The sequence below is a fragment of the Camelus ferus genome, chromosome 9 (genome assembly GCF_009834535.1).
Source record: "Camelus ferus isolate YT-003-E chromosome 9, BCGSAC_Cfer_1.0, whole genome shotgun sequence".
Classification (NCBI taxonomy): Eukaryota; Metazoa; Chordata; class Mammalia; order Artiodactyla; family Camelidae; genus Camelus; species Camelus ferus.
The window spans coordinates 65,361,758-65,375,673 of record NC_045704.1 but is presented as its reverse complement, the minus strand read 5'-3'; the positions used below and the strand labels follow the sequence as shown (position 1 = coordinate 65,375,673).

The window sequence follows — 13,916 nt, the reverse complement described above, 5'->3', positions numbered from 1 at the left end:
CATGACCCTAGATTAGGCAATGGTTTCTTATCTATAATACAAAACCACAAGTGACAAGAGAAAGTTAGATTAACTAGGCTACATCAAAATCTGAAACTTTTGTATTATAAATGATACCATCAAGAAAGTGAAGACAACCTACTGAATGGAAGGAAATATTTGCAAACCATCTGTCTGATAAGAGCCTAATAATCCAGAATACATAAAGATCTTTTATAACTCAATGGCATAAGATAAATAATCCAATGGAAAAATGGACAAAGAACATGAATAGGCAGTTCTCCAAAGCAGATACATAAATAACAAAGCAGCACATGAAAATATGCCTAAACCATTAGCCATCAGCGAAGCACAATGAAGCACAATGAAGCACGAGATACCACTTTGCTCTCACTAGGATGGCTCTAATAAAAGACAGGATAATAGCAATTGTTATGAGATGAGGAGAAACTGAAACCCTCCTATATTGCTGGTAGGAATGTAAAATGGTACAGCATCTTTGGAGAGAGTCTGGCAGTTCCTCAAAAAGTTAAACACAGAATCACCATATATGATCCAGCAATTCCACTCCTAGGTGTATATCCCAGAGAACTGAAAACAGACTCACATAAAAATGTGTATAGGAATGTTCACAGCAGCATTAGTCGTTATACCCCACAGTGGAATCAACGTAATTATCCATCAGCTGATGAACAGATAAACAAAATGTGACACTGCCATACAATGGAATATGATTCGGCAACAAGAAGAAATGAAGTACTGAAACGTGCGGCAACATGGATGAGCCTTGAAAACATTACGTTTAGTGAAATAAGCCAGTCACAGAAGACCGCAAACTGCATGATTCCATTTATGTGAGAGGTCCAGAACAGACACGGAGAGTAGATTAATGTTGCCTAGGGCGGGGGGTGGTGAGGGAACGCAGAGCAACAACTAATGGGTATGGGATTTCTTTTGGGGGTGTTGTAAATGCTCTAAAATTAAATTGTGGTTGTATAACCCTGTGTAAACACTAAAACCACTGGATTGAATCCTTTAAGTGGGTAAATTGTATCTGGGATATGTGAATTATATCTTAATAAAGATTTTTTAAAAACTGGTAATTGGCAAATTTGTAGTACTATACAATGAGATCACTGCCAGTACTGGCTTCAAAACTTAGTTCTACATTTACTTAGCATCATGAAACACTGAAATCAGGATCACTGGCCAGCACATACCCAGCCCTTCACACGGGGCTCTGCCCATAGCAGGACAGAATAAAGACCTGCTGAATAAGTGTGTGTGATGAGTGGTGTGACAGAAGATCACTAAAATGTCTTTAGAACAATACTGGAGAAAGGTAAGAAACTACGCGAGCGCAGGATTTAAATTACAGAAATGAAATACAAATAAATAAGCACTTCAAGATTTACAAACAAAAAAATCTCAGCTAACAATTTTCATGGTGTTTTTTTCTGTGCCAGGCGTTTTACATATGAGGAAACTCCAGACACAGAGGGACGAAGTCTGAGGCACACAGCTACCCAAGGGAAGGGCAGGGAACTTGAATCCACGTGTTCTAGCCCTAGGGTCCATGTTCCTAAATTCTAAAGTGGTAAAGACCTCTCTAACGCCATTTAAATCGGTTTTTTAAAAAAGAAATATAATTTTAAGGAACTACATTAGAAAGTACTTCCCTCCTGGATACATTTAGCAAAAAATGAGTGTCAAATAATTATGCATTTGTGCAGATAACAATAAAGCATTTAAATGGAATTCTGTTCAATTAGAATAGGGATCAATCTAAACTAGTCTCTCCCATTATTTAGCCAATGACAATTCTCTAAGTCACCAAACATGAGTCCCTCAAATTACTAACAAGTTCAGTGGATGTCCTAGTCAAAAATTTGGACCACATACAAGCCATGAGAATAAAAAGTTACAATCTCATATTTTTATAAACATACATAATTTATTTAAAGCTTTGCATACCAATAATACAGAAGTCAGTATATAGCAATGGTTTTCAACAGGGGGCTATTTTACCCTCCAGAGGACGTTTGGCAACGTCTGGAGACACTGTGGTTGTTACAGCTCGGAGGTGGGGCCCTCGGGAAGGCCAGGGAGAAGTGTCACTGACACCTCGGGGCTGGAGGCCAGGGATGCTGCCGCCAAACCTCCTGAAATGCACAGCACAGCCCCTCACCCCAACAGAAAACTGCCCAACTCAACATGGCAGTGGTGCCAGTGCGGAGAAACCACAGGAGAGAGCAGTTCATTCAGATCACTGGAGGGCACACCATTTCCTCTCTCAGGATCAGCTGAAGTCAGAAATCAGCCTCTCGTAATACTGAGCCTCTGATACCCTAATACCAACACTCAGCCTCCACTATCACTAATTACTAAGATAATATGGAATTTAAAAGATTGGGTTTCTGAGGTTACAAAAGAGACATGAAAATACATGAAATAAACACACACACATATAAGTTTAAAAAATAAACAATTACATACTAGATTTAAATATAAGAGAAAAACAATAAAGAAATCACTTACTGTAAAAATGTTCTAAATTCTGAAGCTTCAAAGTTCTCCACAACAACAGGTTCATGATTTGTTATGTTATTCATCCGTCCAATTGTATGAAAGTAGAAATTGGGAACCCTTGCTAAAAGGATTGCTTTGTGTGCTTTGAACAAAGCACATCCTACAGAGAAAGTAACATCTGTATGGACTTCTTCTCTTAGAAGCCTATAAGGAATAAAAAGGAACCGTAGTTTAATTAGTGATTCTTAGAAATACACAATACACTCATTTTTATAAAATAAGTTTTAAAAGTAACATGAACTAATAAATACAGAGGTAATAAAATAAAAATAAATTAATATGAAAATGAGTTTGTTCTCAGTTCATTCCAAAGCACCTGTTTAATATTGGCTTAGAATGCAATATTCTAAAATTTATAATGAAAACAAAGGTAATTACACTAAGAGACTACTTTTTCAAAAAATATCTTTTCATTTTAACTCTTTCTAATAATAAAGTTTATCTTCTGCTACTTATGTTGACCTTCCTTTAAAATGTACGTACTTTAGATTTATTTGGAAAGAGAACACAAAGTAATATGATCACTGACTACTGAATCAATTTTTTAAAATCTTACTAAAATTGAAGAAAGAAAAGTAAATAGTCAACATCGGCAAACCAGATATGACAATAGACAATCCAGTCTAGAAACTGGTACATTTTGTTTCGACTACTATTAAATACCAAGTCTGAAATGCAAGCCTGGCTGTCAAGAATGTGACATTTAAGCCCTTTTCCATCCCCCTCCCCCAAACAGAGCTTACCATGCTCTATTCTATTATTAAAGTGATGGCTCATGTGGGGAGCCCATGCAGACCCCTTTACTAATGTGCAGACATAGTACAGTAAAGCCCACACGTGAAGTGATGGAAGAACAGAAATCAGCATCCTAATAGAAACTGTCGTAATCCTTTTTTCTGTGTGGTAACTATGTATCTATACTCTGTAAATACTAAACAGTACTTCATAGCAGTAAAACATTATCATCAGCAAGGTATGTATTCTCAGAGGACTTCTGTATCGCAGGGTACAACTGGTAATCACACTAGTACTCTGTAGGAGTTCTGAGCATGGATAAAGATATCCATTACAGCGAAAGCTCAGAATGTTGCCACTACACTCTGTCCCCCAAGACCAAGTTAATGGCTCCTTCCTCTGATCCCTCGGTACATACTTCCATTACTGCATTTCTGCCATTGCATCATTATTATTTTTATGTATCTTTCTCCCTACCAGACAAGAACACCCCAAAGGCAAAACTTGTTATCTTCAGCACATAGCAAGAGCTCAGTATCTACTTTGTGGAGTTTGTTGTGTTTTACCCTAAACAAAACAGATGCTTCAGAGCACAAAGCTTTCAGATCATCAGAAACAATGAGCAAACAGATGCATTTTAGTCAATATTTTCATCAATAAATTACTTTCATAAGTGATTGTTAAAGTCATGCAAAAATGTACTGGTCTCTCAAACACTAATAAAAACTCAAAATGTACAGGTACTCAGTTTGTTCCTCCCTCGTGCCCACCACCTCCCATCCCCTACTCCTCCCCCAAGTGAATAAAGCATCATTGCAGCTGGTAGCCACACTGCTGTTACTAGGGAATCGACCTTGTGCGTAATAGATACTCATGAGTATTTGTTAAACAACAAAAAAAGTTAATGTGTTTAAAAAATTGTCAGTATGAAAATATAGTGCTTTTTATTTTATAAAACCACTTGTATCAGTGTATCTTGCACCTGCTACAAGTAACAATATCTGACTCAGACCACTAAAGGGAGGTTATTGGCTCATCTAATAATATACTCTAGAGGAAGGACAGGTTGGAGCAAAGGCTTCATGATGTCAAGGACCAGCTTCTTTCCATCTTATTTCTTTGCCAACTACTGTATTCAACTGTCTAAAGAATTTTAGATGGCAGACTAAACCCAGTTCTCACTAAAAATTTATTGAGCGTATACTATTACTAAGCACTGGGAACATGAAGGTGATTAAAACATAGTATCTGCCCTCAAGGAGTTTATAGAAGAGCATGGAGGCCAGGCCTGAAAATTAAAGCGTGTGATATATTCAATAGGACAAATAAGTAAATTTTTCTCAGAGGCAGACGTAAGAGAAGATCTTACAGAGGACATGAAAACCAAATGGAATTTTAAACATTGAGTAAGAGTTGGTCAGGAAAGCAAGGACAAGGTAGCAGAGAGTTCCTGCCTCCATGCTCCTTACTAAGGTACAGGTTGAGGGTGGAGCTGCAAACTGGTCAACGGACTATTGAGAAGTGGCAGGCGAAGCTGCAGGGATAAAGATGAAAAAGAGGCAAAGAGCTTAACTCTATCTTGTGGTTGAAGGGCAATGACTAAATAGTTCAATATGTGAGCAATTTTATTTTTCAAAACATCACCTGTTAGCTGTATAGAAGAGGAATTGGGGGAATGAGATTGAAAGGGAGAAAATGACTGCACAACACAAACGGATGATGTAGCAGGCTTGAGCCAGGGGAGATGGATGGTGACAGAGAACAAATGATGTAGCAGCCTGAGCCAGGGGAGATCAGCGGTGATAGAGAACAAGGGAATCACTTAAAATGTATTTAGGTAATAAATTGGCAGGAGTTGGTGACCGGATGTAGACAGTGAAGGGAAGGGAATAACCTAGGATCTCTCTCCTATTTGGCTTCGACAACTGCGTGCTGGTGATGCCACCAGCTTTTGATCTATGTCTGCTGTGCCAGCGTCCCTCCTAAACTCCAGACATATTTTCAGCTGTCTCCTGGAAATGGCTTCCTGAACATTCACCATACTCCTCCCTTTCGGATGTCCTAAGATTTAGTACCATCTTCTATGCTTCTGTTTCCCTGTGTTTCCACATGTAATCGATCACCAAGCCTATCATTTGCACTTGTGAATCCCTTTCACCTTTTCCATTTTCACTGCCGTTATGTATCCCTTGACTATTACAAAATCTCCTAGCTGGTTTCCTTTTTTCCAATTTCTTTCCTCAACTGAAGATCTAATTATGTCAATCCTCTATTTAAAAAAATACCAACGATTTTCCAATGCCTCCAGAATACATTCCAAACTCACCACTGAAGAAAGAGGCCGCTATGGTCAGGTCTCATCCATTCACCCTCATCTGCTGTCATTTTGCCTGCCATACCCACAATCTTCCCCAAATAAAGCTACCAAACTGCACCACATGACCCTGATGCTCTTAGCCACATCTGAATGGACAATGGACTCAGCCAATGTTAGCCATTAGCCACTGTGGTAGTTAAACAAGTGAACTCTAGCAGAAATGTTCTATAATAAACACAGGGCCAACTGATCGCACTCTTAACATAATTCCAAAGAAAATCCAAGGTAGAGTAAGAAAAAGGAACAGGTAAGGAGAAGCAGAAATAAAGGAACAAAGTTATTGGGAGACGAGTTTGCATCACTACTATACTTTAGAGAAGGCAGACTGACTGGGTTCACAGTCTGGGCGTGTGACCTTGGACAAGTCATTTTCATGTCCCTGGAGCCAGATGACAAGGTCCTTATTCTGCCTCTACCACCTCTTCTTTATGTTCAGTTTCCTCATATGTTCAGTGGGAATAACGACAAGTTTTACCTCCCAGGGGAGTAAATAAAACACGTCAGCCCAGCGTCTAGCTGAGAGTAGGATGGCAATAAGTATTAGGTGTTTTTATCACAACTGTCTTGAATAGTGGTCCATTGCTCAATGAGGTCTTACCACACAATCGCTGTGTACCCCAGCTTTCCAACTGCACATCAGATCTGGCTTTCTGACTGCTGAACCTGCTTCCTATTTGTCCTCATTTCTCCACATACCCTAATGCCTCAGGTAACCTAGAGGTGTCTCTTCTGCTGTTTGAACAATCCAAACATCTTGCTTTCTCAAAACAAATCAAGCCCTTCCAAATCTCTATGCCCTTGTAAAGCCATTCCCCTTGTTTAGACACCCTCTGACTTTTCCCTTCTTAATCTCTACCTAAAAATTTTAACCGGTACCCAGGAGATCACTCGAGCATCACCCTATAAAGCCTTCCCCAAATCACCCTGGTCTGCATAACTTTTGTTGGGCTATTATCTCTGTCACTAGAGTGTTAGTACAAACACCAATGTCATATCTTATTAATCCTTGATTCTTCAGAACCTAGTACAGTGCTAAGTACATGGTGGGAGCTAGCTTCTTCATTAATATTTGTAGAATAAATCAATAAATGATATTGCTGTCCTTGAAGATTAACTTAGCATAGCTTTTACGGTGGCTGGGTGAGCATATGAAGTTGCCTTGTTAAAAAAACAAAACAAAAACTTTGCTTGTAACAAGAACTTGGGAGTTCAGGATCCTATCTTTAATTGCTGCTAGGATGAGGATAAACTGTTCACCTGCTGTAATTTTAACCTCATTTTATTTATATAAATTAGATGTATTATCTTCCTTAAATTCATGACACTTTCAATGTTCACAATACAGTTAGAAGAATAGAGCCACTGAAGAGGAGCACCTTCTCCTTAGAGATTCACCCTAGCAACAGAACAACTTCACTGTTATCTTTTCCATCTTTTCCATGAATTCCCCCAGTGGTAGAGACAAAGCATCTCTGGTAGATGGACCTAACTTAAGAGAATTTTTTTTTTAACTTTATGAAGTTCAGTTTATAGCTGCTGGAGCCTTAAATGTGGGCGACAGCAAGCACTTTTTAAATGCAGAATGCTGCACAAATGTTCGTTATGAGTAGAAATTATGTTCAGTGGTTCTCAAAGTATGACAGAGACTTGCAGCATCACCATCACCTGGGACCTTGCAAGAAATGCAAAAATCTCAGGCCCCTCCCAGACCAGCCACCAGAACTATGGTCTGGGCCCCAGGAAATGGAAGCCCTCCAGGTGATTCTGATGAACACTAAAGTTCAAGAATCAATGTCTTGGCGGAAAGGGAAACTAGCTAGGGAGTATTTCTAAGCTTCATTTGCTTTATAAAGTGAGACGACACTCCTGGATTCACCATAGCCTGAGTTAACCTTCACAACAACCCTCCACTTGTTTGAGTCGCAGGGAGCTAGGCGTTGCTGGGGGCTATAGAATGTTCTAGGAGCGAGGAAGCCAGGCTGCAATCAGTAAATGTTTCTATGTAAGCATTACTGCTACATTGTTTAAGGAGAGCGCAGAAGAAAGAGACCTCCAACTCTCCAGGAATTTGTCCCATTTTTCACTCATTCTATGTAGATGTTCACTTTTCTACCTAACTTGATCTTTTTTCTTAGAATTGTCTTAAGTTTCTTAAAAAAAAAAAAAAAAAAAAAAAAAAGTCGTGTGCGTTTCTCGACCAGGGTCGAGACCCGGCCCGCCCGTGCGAGGGCACCGGGGCGGAGGCTGGTGCGCGCGGGACGCGATGGCAGTTCTGGCTTCCTGCCCGCCTCCGCCGAGCCGCCAGGCGCCGGCGACCGTCCGTCCGTCCGTCAGTCCGAGCAGCCCGAGGCGGCGGAGGGGCGGAGACAGAAGGAGTCGCAGCTGCCGGCGCGGAGGGGCGCCCCAGGGCCGCAGCGCCGCGTTCCCGCCGCCTCCTACCTGAGCAGGTCCCGGCTCAGCTGCTCCGACGCCGTCGCCTTCAGCCGGCGCCGCTCGCACGGGCCCCTCCTCTGCACCCCCCTCCCGCGGCCTGCGGGCGACCCCGGGCGTGCCGCGGGGGCGGCGCCGCGCTGCCCACGGCCGGCCATGGGCCTCCGGGGCCAGCGCCGCGGCTCGGCCGCGCGCCGCGGGAAGGACGGGGCGTTTCCGACCAGAAAGCGGCGCTCCGGCCCGAATCCGCCCCCTGAGGAGAAGGCCTCCGCCTCCGCCTGCCTGCGGACGCTCCCTGGCGCCGCCCGGCCGCGGGGGGAGGGGGAGGGAGCAATCACGTGACCGGGAGCGCGTGCGCAGGCGCGGCAGCTCGGCTTCCCTCCGCCGCCAGGGCCCGGGAGCGAGCGGGCCCTCCGAGTAACCGAGTACCGTCTTCTGGGCTTTCCGGTTGTGCTAACTGTTCACTTTAACAGATGTTTTGAGAGCCAAGTCCAAATCAACCAATATAGCCCTTCAACATCTTGTCTTCCTGGGATGTCAGCGGGTTTTTTTCCCAGGAAAGACAAGTTCACTAGACCTTTCTGCAGCCAGTCACACTTCCTCCCTTATTTGCTTTGGGCAAGCAGAATTCGGGGTGTCAGAGGTCGGGGAAGGACTTAGTAAAATCAGGAGTCACAACTCTCCTGACTCCCCTGCAAAGGGTATATGCAGCGTCTGGAAGATTCCTTCCGCTTGTAATCCAGGAGTGGCTCGTGTAACTGCTCTTGGACTTCAGCTGAGAAATGTCAGTTACATCCCAGCTCTTTGCATATAACACTATAAAATTTATGAGAAGGTGGAAAGGAAGTAAGGCTGTAGGGGAAGAACCTTTAACTGAGCAAGGAAGTGGGTGGATTGATGAACTATAGAATTTTGAATATTTTGGCATGAAGAAAAGAGCTGGAGCGAAATCATTTAAAAAGTCTTGGTGTTTTTTATTTGATTACTTACAAAGGAAGAAGGCTAAGTTGGTCTGCTTCATTCAGAAGCTCTGCACAAAGTAACAAATATGTACTAGTTGCTTGGAAAATATATGGGTCTTGTATCATAAGATTGGCCGAGAAGAAGCCATTTCTTTAAATAATGACGTTAATTATTCAGACACTTTAATTCTGAAAAATATAATGGGTAATCTATTCTTAATTATTCCTATAGAAAAGAGAAATGTCAAAGATAATATAATAGTTAACATTTATTGAGGGCTTTTAATTTTTAATTTTTTTTTTTTTTTTGAGTAAAGGTAGATTTATTCAGAGAGATACTCTATCCATAGACAGAATGCAGGCTGTTTCAGAAGGTAAGAGAAAGGCCACAAGGAGTGGGGCTTGGGTGCTCAGTTCAAAGTAAAAGTTACACACTGTAGACTGAGTATGGGCCATCCTGCTGAGAAGGGAGAGTGGCCTATTGAGTGACTTTTAAATGAGAAAACTGCTCTGTCTGCTTTCTATGTAGTAACTCAGTTAATCCTCACAACCACCATTTATGTAGGTTCTGTAATGAGCCCAACTGTAGATGAGGAAGTTGAGGCATGAGAGGGTAGGTTACGTGGTCAGGGCCGCACAGCCCAGAAGTGGTGGTCGAGGTCTGAAAACGCTGGCAGTTCAGCACCAGCTGCTTTCCGTTCAAAGTCCTGCCAGATTTGTACCAGGCCCTTGTATCCGCTGGTGAAGGAACAGTTAGGCTACTCTCTGTTGGGAACGGATGGTAGCTGGTCTCCGGCTCATGTAAGTTTAATTCTCCTAAACTACCTTAGGCAGCTTAGGCAGCTAAGGCAGCTAGTGAAGTAATTGAAGGAAAAGTACCCTCTTAAAAAACAAAACCAAAAATAGTGTTAATGATGCTTCACGGTCCACCATCAGAGACTTCTTACTTAAAGCATTATTTCTATTTTAATTAATTTATCTCAGTAGTGGTTTACATCTTAATATGAATGAAAGTATCAAATTTCTATTCCTCAAAGACTTTATGACCAGGAAAACTAGAAAGTCCCGAGAAACTAGTTGCAAGAGCTCTGAAGGTAAACACTGCTAAACCCGTAATTTTGTTTTGGGTTGGCCTTAACTGCGATCCTTATATGTGAAAAATAGGTAAAATTGCCTTGGAAGGCAAAAAACTCTTTCAAGGACTACAATTTTATGAAAAGGTGATTGTGTTTGATGTATTTTTTTCTTTCTTGAAAAATGTTTTTGTGTGAAACATTTCAAACATACAAAGAAATAGAAAGTTACAATGAACCCCAATATATCCATTATCAAAATTCAGCAATGATCAAGATTTGGGCATATGTGCCATATCAGTTCTTTCCTTTCCTTCCTTCCTCATCTTTTCCTCTTACTTTCTTCCCTTCCTTCTAAAATTTTTAAAAGTAAAGCCCTAGACACTATTTCATCATTTCATTTTACTCTTATGTACTTCAGTTTGCATCTCTAAAAAAACTGTACATTTTCTTACTTAACAACATTACAGAGCCACTAATATTATTCCTTATAAATTGCTAATAATTCATTTATTATGTAGGCCATTGTAAAATTTTCCCAACTGTCCTAAAATGTATACTTCACAGTTGGTTTGTTTGAATCAGTTTTGAATCAGTTTCTGAACAAAATACGAGGTTACATTTGGTTCTTCTGTCTCCTGAGTCTCTTCTAACCTGGAGCAGTTCCCTCTCCTGTGCTTTCCCTCATGACACTGGCATTGTGGGGGAAGCCTGGCCAATTTAAGCTGTAGAGTAGCCCATATTTAAATTTGACTGCCTCCTTGTCGCAGCACTGACTGTGATCATCTACCTCATGTATTTCCTGTAAATGGAAGTTGTTTTTAGACGCTCCATTAGATTCAGGTTCAGTTTTTTTAGAAAAAAACTTTTTTGTAGGTGGTGTATTAGTTTTCTATTGCTGCCGTAGTAAATTACCACAAACTCAGTGGCTTAAAAACAATGCACATTTTTTACTTTCAATTCTATAGGTTAGCAGTCCCACCTGGGCCTCACTAGGCTAAAGTCAAGGTGTGGGCCAGGCTGCACCGCCTTCTGAAGGCTCTAGGGGAGAGTTTCCCTGCCTTTTCCAGCTTCTCGAGGCTGCCCACGCTCCTCAGCTCTGGGCTCTGCTTCTCCATTTTCAAAGCTGGCAGGTGTGTCCTTCTCACGTGGCATCATTCTGAACGCTTCTCCCTCCTTCTTCCCGCTTTTAAGGACTGTTGTGATTACTGGGGTTCAGGTGGATAATGCAGAATAAGCTCCTCGTTTTAAGGTCAGCAAATTAACAACCTTAAGATCATCTGCAGCCTTAATTCCCCTTTGCCGTGTAACCTGACATATTCCCAGATTCTGGAATTAGGACACGGACCTCTTTGAGGGCAGGGGAGCAGGCGTTATTCTGCCTTCCACAAGCGGTAATTCATTTAGAATCATAACAGAAGGCACATAATGTTTGGTTATCCCACTTGCTGAAATTTTCCCTCATTAGTTAGAAATATTGGATGTCCAGATACACGCTTCATACTGCTAAGGTAGGATAAACGCTTAAATCTCTTATTTAAATTATCCTTTTTCAAAGGCGCACCCATGTTATGGAAGGTAATCTCTCTACTCAAAGCCTGCTCAATTGAATGCTAATCTCATCTAAAAAAATACCTTCACACATGGAATAATGATTGATCAAATATCTGGGTACCGTGGCGTAGCCAAGTTGATATTAGTTTAGGAAATGCTCCTCCTCTGGTGTGTCTCTCTTTACTGTCACACCAGTACCTCACTCGCAGCCCTTCTGACACCAGATGTGTGGGGGTTTTACCCACACCAAGCAGTTCTGTGATACCAGCTGGACGTCAGACAACTTAACTCAATTCTGACACTGCCTATGCGGAGAGAGCATCAGACCCAGCAGGCTAAAAGCTCAGTCCCACGAGACCATCCCCCCTTTCAGGTGCCAGTGGCAAGTCCAGGTTATTCCTGTGGTTCTGAGTAATCAGCTGTAAATAGAAGGTTCCCACAGTCACACAATTAATTTGCTAGAACAGCTCACAGAACTCGGGGGAGCAGGTCACCTACTCTTTACCTGTTTATTATAAAAGGACGTAATAAAAGATATAAGTAAACATCCGGTCGAGGGAGAGAAGGCGCTTCCATGCCCTCTCTGGCTGCGCCCCTCTCCCAGCACCTCCGTGTGTTCATCAGCGCAGAAGCTCTCCAAACCCCGTACTTTGAGGATCTAAGCCACCCAGTCTATGGCATCTTTATTATAGCAGCCCGAACAGGCTAAAAGTGGGGATTGTGAAATATCACTTATCCATCTCCTTTTCTCAGGTCAGAACTGCATGGAAATTATTTCAAAATAAAATTTGACTTTTTTTTCCTTTCCCCTTTCCTGCTCACCTTTCTCCCACTCAACATTTCTTCCTTCCTACTTTTTCAAAATACTAGGAAGCGAACTAGTGGCATTTAAGCTTTAGGGGCCCCACTTGCACAAGCTCCCTGCAAAGCTCTTGTAGGGTCCCTAGGAATGTGTCTACTTGGGTTTGTTTTTGTAAAGTTTGAAGAAGTGAGAAATTTTGACCACAGGTGACCAAGTCTCTCTTTCTCCTTAGTCACACGTCCCCTCATATCTCGTGGCATTGAATGGCTCTAGGCAATTTGGGGATTTAGCCACAGTGAAGCTGAGTTCGGGATACAGTAGTTTGGGTTAGCAAGGCATATTTATTGGCTCAAAGTCACTTCGGCATCTAGATAAGTTTCTGCTCCCTGTCCTGGTGTAGGAATGGCTTCTGGGAATACTTCACTGATTCTTCCTACAAGGTGACATGAAGGGGTGGGGGTCAAGTTCCCACCACTACGTGGAGACCCCTGAAAGTACCTGGATAGTGAAGGACGCACATACAACAGAAAACAGATGCTGCAGTTCTCACGGATGCCAAGTCAGAGTGAAAGGAATATTCTCAGTAAAGAAGAGCATACATTTATAAATACAAATTTGCCCCTTCTGGTGAGAATCATACATAAGAGAATTTATCAGAATTCCTGTATTTATAACCTTTGTTTATTATACTAGTCAGTTTTCCAGAAATTGCAGCTTGTTGTGATTTCTCATTCTAAATAATCACTTTCATGTGAAATAAGTAAATAAATGATTGAATAAGTAAATAAGAGCAGCCTTGCCACATACAACTATTTCAATGGTATTCACAATAGTATATCTTCTTGATGTTTATTTTTATTTTGTCTTGTAAAATAAGAACATTTGGGCTACTTTGAGAAAGAGCAAAGAAATATTTATGCAGCAGATCCTTTTTGGAGAGAATAAAAATGATTTATAAGTATTTATTATTGCCAGTGGAGGTCTTAATGAGATATTTTCCCTGCAAAAAATGAGGCTATAATGTTCCTCTGGCCTTACTTTAACAAAATAAGACACTTTATTTTACTTATTTACTTATTTTACTTACTTTAAGCAGAATAAAGGCACTAACCAGAATCATGATAGCTAAACAAGGTTTATGAGTAGATCTCTTCTACTTTAGGTCACATTGAAACAAACATACTATCTTCAGAAAAAATTAGGTACTATAAAATCTAATTGGAATATATAGTCCTTAAGCACATTTTAAATATCATAATTAAGTGCCCAGACCACTTAGGCTAAAAACTATTGTGTTTTCCCTCAACAGATAATTTTTATTCCATAGTTTCGACCTGGAAGATACTTTCACCGATTTCAGGGGTGACTTCAGCATCTGAATACAGCCATCAAGC

General features: G+C 41.2%; 1 protein-coding gene across 1 annotated transcript in view; it reads right to left on the bottom strand.

Annotated features, from left to right (window-relative positions):
* BTBD8 (BTB domain containing 8) overlaps positions 1-8,446 on the bottom strand; it is a 72,706-nt gene extending 64,260 nt beyond the window's left edge. Inside the window, 2 exon segments of the mRNA XM_032487081.1 lie at positions 2,539-2,733; positions 8,141-8,446. Coding sequence (XP_032342972.1) covers positions 2,539-2,733; positions 8,141-8,289 — 344 coding nt within the window. The 5' untranslated portion in view covers positions 8,290-8,446.
* Between the last annotated feature and the right edge of the window lie 5,470 nt (positions 8,447-13,916).